Source organism: Papilio polytes, unplaced genomic scaffold, assembly GCF_000836215.1.
Source record: "Papilio polytes unplaced genomic scaffold, Ppol_1.0 DF821733.1, whole genome shotgun sequence".
Classification (NCBI taxonomy): domain Eukaryota; kingdom Metazoa; phylum Arthropoda; class Insecta; order Lepidoptera; family Papilionidae; genus Papilio; species Papilio polytes.
The window spans coordinates 1,421,166-1,428,187 of NW_013527471.1; the positions used below are offsets into that span (position 1 = coordinate 1,421,166).

The following is a 7,022-nucleotide window of genomic DNA, read 5'->3' on the forward strand; positions in this document are numbered from 1 at the left end:
AATGATTTTTGTTACTTTAGTCTTTTATGAAGTCAATTAACCATCTATTAAAAGAAATATTCATATCAAAAATACCTTTAATAAAAATTAAATCAATAATTTTATTTTTTCATGTTAATAATGTGACAGAGATAAATGTGGTTAATATCAGAAGAACTTTTCGCGTCATTTTCTCAGGCGTTTATGAAAACGTGTTCACTCTCACTGCGAGCTTATTGTCAAACTTTCGAATTGCGTCCGAGCTTTAGAAAAACTTTCCAAAGTACAGTCAAGGTTACATCTCATTTACATTTAGATAGATTTAATTAAAGTTACAAAGTGAAAAATGATATAATAATTTTCTTTTATAAATGTTATTTTCTCAATAACTTTTGACATTATTGTATTGTATTTAAAACATAGTTTTCATGGTATAAAATAATTTTAATACTCAGAGTACACAATTACGTTTTTCATCTACATTTAAGTAAATTAAAAGAAGTGTTTTGTTATGTTAAATATAATATCTTGTTAATAAAAGAACAAACAAAAAGTTAGAGCTTTCTCCGAATCACTTGAAAGCGTTTAACAATTTATAAAGAAGCTATCAAACTGAATTTCATGTCTGAGTAAAGATTTCAGGAAAACATGTTTAGTAAGGTTAACGTTAAAAGCATTTCCACGTACAACAACGCGCAAACAGTACTAGTTGAAAAATTAATAGAAATAAATGTCAGATAATTCAACTTAAGAACTACAAAACGAGGAGTGGAGTAGCTTTTACTTGTACGAGTAGTTAAGCAGTGATTTTACATTAAAATCTCACTTTTGATGTAAAAAGAATACGAGGGAATAATAATCTTCGACGCCAATGGTCATCTACAACATCAGAGACATAACATGGGTTCCCGAAATTTAACAGAGATATGCTCGCATCTTGAATAACCGCGCGAATCCGAGACGGGTTTCTAAGCTGTAAATCTATGAATAGCTCTGTTTTATGCATTAAAACTACAATAAAACTTACAAAACAGCATTAACAGAAACAAACGAGAAACATAGTGTTTTGTTTAGTGACCACTTCTTGATTGAATTGTTTACTTGTTTTGTGATTTTCAGTGTTGTGTTTTGGTAGGTCTGTGTATATAAGTAGTAAGTTAGTTACTTGATATAAGCGCACACATTTAAAGTGCAAAGACAATTATATGCAAAATTTACAAGTACATAAATACAAATAAAATTTAAATAAACAAATTAAATTTACGGCCTAAACTGCTGAACGGATATCGATGAAATTTGGTATAAATGTAGAGGATAGTATTGAAGAACACATAGGCTACTTACTTTTTTGTTTATTTCCACGCGGACGGAGTCGCGGGCGAAAGCTAGTAATGTTATAAAGAAATGTCTTCTCGTAGTTCTTAAACTATCTAGAAACTAATCTTATTGCCGTCTCTAGAGAAATTCTACCTCTGATAAGATTCTCACACTTTTATTTAACTTTATTACCGTAATTTTAGTTTATATTTATGATTTTTATTTCAATCTAAGTTTTTAAATAGAATTATATCTCTATTCAAAGTAAAAAGCGCACTGATTGGCAATCTACGGAAAATGTAATCCGAAATCCGTCAGGAATTGCTTTCAATTTTTTTTTGAAAGCATCTAAATTTAGTTTCATTATAATTCCCTCGTCTATTGAGACCAGCAAATTGAATTAGGCTGCCTTATTCTGGTTAATATTATTTCATCTGATTACAACGACTATTGCCATCAAAGTAAGGGAATCCTTCGTCAGCATTGGTCGTTGGATATCAGAAAATAAAATAGAAATCAATGTAGTTTAAAAAACGGAGTTTGAACGACTACTTAGTTCTTATCATGTTTATATAAAAACGATATTTTTAAATAAAAAAATAACACTCTTCTCCGGCTATCATTGCATTAACCCTTAACTTGGCAGAATTTTATTTTTTCAAATATCAAAATAATATTCATAGCACTTAACCTTGATGACCTAAAGTGTTTAGAAAAAAAAATTGATGTATCTCTACAGATACACTACCAAGAAAAGGGTTAAGGGCGAGAACTTTTCTTAATAACGCCTTGTTTGATTTTCAAAGAACAGCTGCAACTAACAGTCTTCAGACAGTAACATAACAATAAAAAATTATGGAATTTACAACAATATCGTCTAATTAGGCGCTGTAAAAATATTACGAACGTTACTTGAAATCTAATGTTTTAAAACACGCATTGACCGTAATTTTGTTTTTAATTTGTTAAGCTAGCGCTTGACTACGATACCATCTGAAGTAAGTGACGATACAGTCGTAAGATGGTACGCGCTAATATAACTTTGTGATTTAATACAAAAAAAAAAATACAAAAAAACTTAGTCTAGACTTAGATAAGTTAGTGGTTGTATCAAGAATGCTAATTCAATTTGCGTTGGGAATTGGCAGCGGATGGCTATGTTAATGTAGTCGGTGCATCGTCGTTTGTTTAACGATTACTTACCTCAATGTATCTAGTTCCTGATTACTGTCTACCCAGGTTCCTGATATACACGGTAGGGAAACAGAAGACCTATTATTACATAGATGTCTGTGGTTGTATACAACTAAAGAGCTACAATGTCTTACTAATTTTGAATTTGACATCCAGTTATAACTGTGTCGTTAAATACATACTTTAGAATATTGCTTGTAAAAGTTTATGAAGCGAACATCGCGCCAGCTCGTAAACCAGCGTTCATATAAACTGATATGACTTAAAATTTTATGTTGCGGTGAATACATCTCTCAATATGTAGACTAAACAATTAATATAATGTTATAGAAAATTATAATAATACTAGCTTTACACCGCGACTCAGTCTGCCTGACATTAAAACAAAAGTAAGTAGCCAATGTATTCTTAACTGCCTATAATAAATTTCATCGAGTTCCGTTCAGTAGTTTAGCCTAAAAACGCTAACAAACGTCCATCTCAACTTTTGCATTTATATTAGTAAGAAGTAAGCTTGTGATATTGCGGAGTAGTTATTTAAAATGAAATAACCAAGTAATGCTTTAATATATTTATTTGTACATATTTTTGACATCAAAGTAGATTTACATAAAAATACACATATCTTAATTCATTGTTTTTTTACTTTTTTATAACAGAAAATAAAAGAGCAGCGATAACAACGAGGTAATCAACGAAACAATATTAGAGAAACTACAGTAGGTTTTATCGAAATTTTGAGTAAATTAATACAAAATCTTGTGTAGACGAAACAATTGTTTATAAGAATATTGTTGTCCTTCTTAATCTCTTAGAGAGAAGGGAGAGAACACTGTTTCGTACAATTGCTACAACAGTGATTTCATAGTTCAAAAATAACTAAAACAGCATTCAAAACGAATTTAAAGCAAAACTTGACACGAATCAAGCAAAGCGACATTTATTGAAACGGAACGTTTTAAAAAAAGTGTTTCAGACTTAAACGAAGTTTAAATTCAAACGGAAGCATAATTTTGTTTGTACTCTCGTTGGCGTTTTCAAATAAATCTTTTTAGTAAGAATTTAGTTCACTGTTAAATTGAAATATTTTAGAAATCTCTTTATTGTACAGCTTTCTAAACGAAATATAAAAATTAAAATACGTTGCAGTTTTAACAACTTTTTGGTAAAATCAACGTATTTAATTTTCAAAATGTAAGTTCACTTTTTACTTTTTCAATTTATTATTAAAATAAATAGTCACTAAGAGAGATACTTACAGACTATGCAAAAATACAATAAAATCTATTTACAATATTTGGTCTCAATAAACTTTCATAGAAGATCTGTTTTTTCTCGTAAACTACATGAAACTATTAAATGGACACTTAATATTTACAATTAGATTATAGTTAAATATAACTATATACGTATTTTTGTACATGCTTTTTAATTAAGTTTTTACAATACTTAGGAATCCAGTGTATGAAAATAAAAAAGAACGTCATAAGATAAGAACGGAGTTTCATATAGGTTAACTTTTGCTGGGCTGAAGTTTCTATTAATTTGATCGTTACCTAGTGACTCATTAGTGCTAAGTTGAATTAAGTTTCAACAGAGTAAAACTCAAGTTACGTAGGTACACTAACGAATGGTTTTATGTGCCTGGGAAACCGGATATTGAAGATTTTTCAATGAATTACAAATCGTTGCATTAAAAATAGCACATCCAGAAATATTCCAATCCAAATAACGCAATCGTGCAACATAATGTTGAACTAAAAATATCCGAGGGCTCGACATTATTAGTCGCTAACGAACGGCCGCGTGTTTTGCGTAAACAAGGCATTTCCTGCGCTCCCAGAGACCGCGTTTACCAACACACGCCAGTAATGAACATCTCATTTCAAAGCATCGCATTACCTCAATTAAAATTAACTAAGTCCTATGATAACGTGAGATCGACTTACCTAATGACCAACACAATGAGCTAGATAATGGTTGCGGGAAGCTAAGTGGATAATCTAACCGTGAAACCTTTAATACATTGTAGTGTCGTCTCAATTTTCTTTAAAGAAAATGAAAGGGACGATAGTAATGTTAAAGTGTCAGTGAAAACCCACTGTAGCGTTGTAGTTCGAGATAAAAGACAAAGATTAAGGAAATTTCAGAAGTGACAATGTAATGAAACTATTTACAGAACAGTATTTTTATAGTTACTTAGAAAAGCTATCTATAGTAATGAGTAAATATAACGAACGATTTATTGATTTGTAATCGTTACCTACAACTATTCAAATGCAATGACTTTAATGTGACCTATATTTTAAACATTTTCAAACATTCGTACAATTATCATTTCGTCATACGATTAACAAATACATTCAATTAAGCTCCGGTACGCACATAACTGACATTTCTGTTAATTAGTTAATTATTTATACAATTTATAACAATACTAATAGATCATATTACATTTTCTTTTATTTTTAATTTGACAGCTGTTTAAGCTACGATTAAATTTAGATTTAAACCCGTTTTTCGTTTCGTCGTCGACCCTGAACATCTCCCGCCATTCCTTGTCACACTCCCGATAGTCCGCGTGCGTGTCGCTGTGACACTCCTCCGCCACAGTCGCCGCCCTCTCACACCCGCTGGGACCCGCACCCTTAAAGCAATCGTAATAAGGTTTACAATCGATGCTGTTCGTACTCCTGGCGATGTACCTTTCGATTCCGTCGCGGTTCCTCAAGTCGTTGTAGCAGACGAAGAAATTATCTTTACCCATATGTCAATCTCTGCCGACGTCTGTCGCGAGAGTGAACCTGGTGCCGGATTCGCTGATAGAATCGTCTCTAATTTTAGGTCGTCGGTTTCCATTCATGTGCTCGATGAAGGAAGTGTTGGTGTTCCTCGCACAGTCCCTATGTATGCTGTGGTGGTTCGATGGGGAGAGATGTGTCAGTCTGTAGCTGACGCAGGAGTCGTTCCTCCTGACGAGGGTGCGCGTGGTGCCCGCTCTGGAGCTGCCGATGGGGGCGAAGGAGGTGCCGTTCTGGTCGGCAGCCGCGGAGTTGAAGCAGCAACAGAAACATTTGAAGTAGGACCTGTGGAATTCTCGGCGGAATTTTCCTGCAACAAGAATGATTTTATAACAGTGATAGCAGAGTGGCGCGCGCTAGGGACGGTACACGGTGTACGTGATATCATATAAATTGGCAAAATTTGTAGAAAATAAAATTCGTGCCAATATTGTCGTAATGTGCTGGAACTAAAAGGGTAAAATGAAATTTTGATTCCAAGATTTTGATGGATTGTTTTAATTTCTGGCTAATCTAAGACACAAACGATTCTGTTTTCCATAGAAATCTTGGAACGATTAATTTAGAAAATCAATTTTATGTGACTTTTGTACAAATGTATCGGGTAATGGCATGCATTAAATAAATTTAATTTCAGATGTTTTGTAAATATGTGCTGTATTAACGTTTTGTGTTCGAATTTTGACAGACATAAGCGATTGCGGTGATTCTGTACAAAAACGAATTTTACAGTTTGATAAACCTAGCTTTTTTATTTACGCTTTTGTAATTAACATTTTTAATCTTTGTAAACGTAACGCCAAGTTCTTTACTTTATGGGCTGGAGTTTTTTAATGTTGCCATATTTAAGTATTTTGGAATATTCATAAAACTTATACAAAGTACTGCTTGACTTCACATAATTTTACATAGAAATACATCAAAGACATGCGACAAAAAAGGGGGAAAGGTTGTTGTTTGCGTGACAATAATTTCGGTCAGGGCCAGCGGTCGCTACTAACCTGAAAACCCAGGGAATCCTGTAAGCAAAATATTTATGCGTGACGAATTTTTAAAGGAAATTAACACGCGGTTCATACCGCTCAGTCAAACGATAACACGTATCAACGGATTATAAATACGTTATGATTTAGTAAACAAAAATGCCAAAAAGCATGATATTTCCAAGTTTATATATTTTAATTCTGATAATTTTTCCAATCAAAGTTTGTCATATTTTTAAAATATATCAAAAAAAATTATGCAGAATGTGTATGGTGAAATGTTATGTTCAAATTGATTCAAAATAAAAATCAAGAAGGTTAGTAGATCGGTTATATTTGGTTATATTAGCATAATTAGTTACTTATACTGTGTGTTAATTTGTAGTCAAATAAATTATGTACAGTTTAACATTATCGATACAAATCCAGTGTTTTGACAATGAAATCAATGTTCTCATATTCTCGATCAAAAGTGGTTGCCATTTGCTTTGAAAGTATGTGAATTGCTTCACAAATATGTTAGTCTAGCTAAACCTCGCATTCGGCCGCAGTAAATTGAAACTGCCCTTACTGAGATTGCACGATAAAAAAATCTTTGTTAACATCAACTGGAATTGAGATTCCTATTAAAATGAGGATCAAGCCGAGTGTATTTTAAACAAAAGAAAGAGATCTAATTGTATCTGATAGTGTAGTTATATTTATTTGTCGTGTATGTTAACTTACCGCTCATGAAGTTGTATATAAG

At 32.3% G+C, this 7,022-nt stretch overlaps 1 protein-coding gene across 1 annotated transcript in view; it reads right to left on the reverse strand.

The window, feature by feature from the left end:
* Nucleotides 1-3,910: 3,910 nt before the first annotated feature.
* The window catches only part of LOC106108303 (orexin receptor type 1-like), an 8,618-nt gene continuing 5,506 nt past the window's right edge, over nt 3,911-7,022 (reverse strand). The window contains exons 7-8 of the mRNA XM_013289438.1: nt 6,685-6,727; nt 3,911-5,647 (exon numbers count right to left, since the gene is read on the reverse strand). Coding sequence (XP_013144892.1) covers nt 5,261-5,647; nt 6,685-6,727 — 430 coding nt within the window. The 3' untranslated portion in view covers nt 3,911-5,260. The remainder of the gene's footprint in view (nt 5,648-6,684; nt 6,728-7,022) is intronic.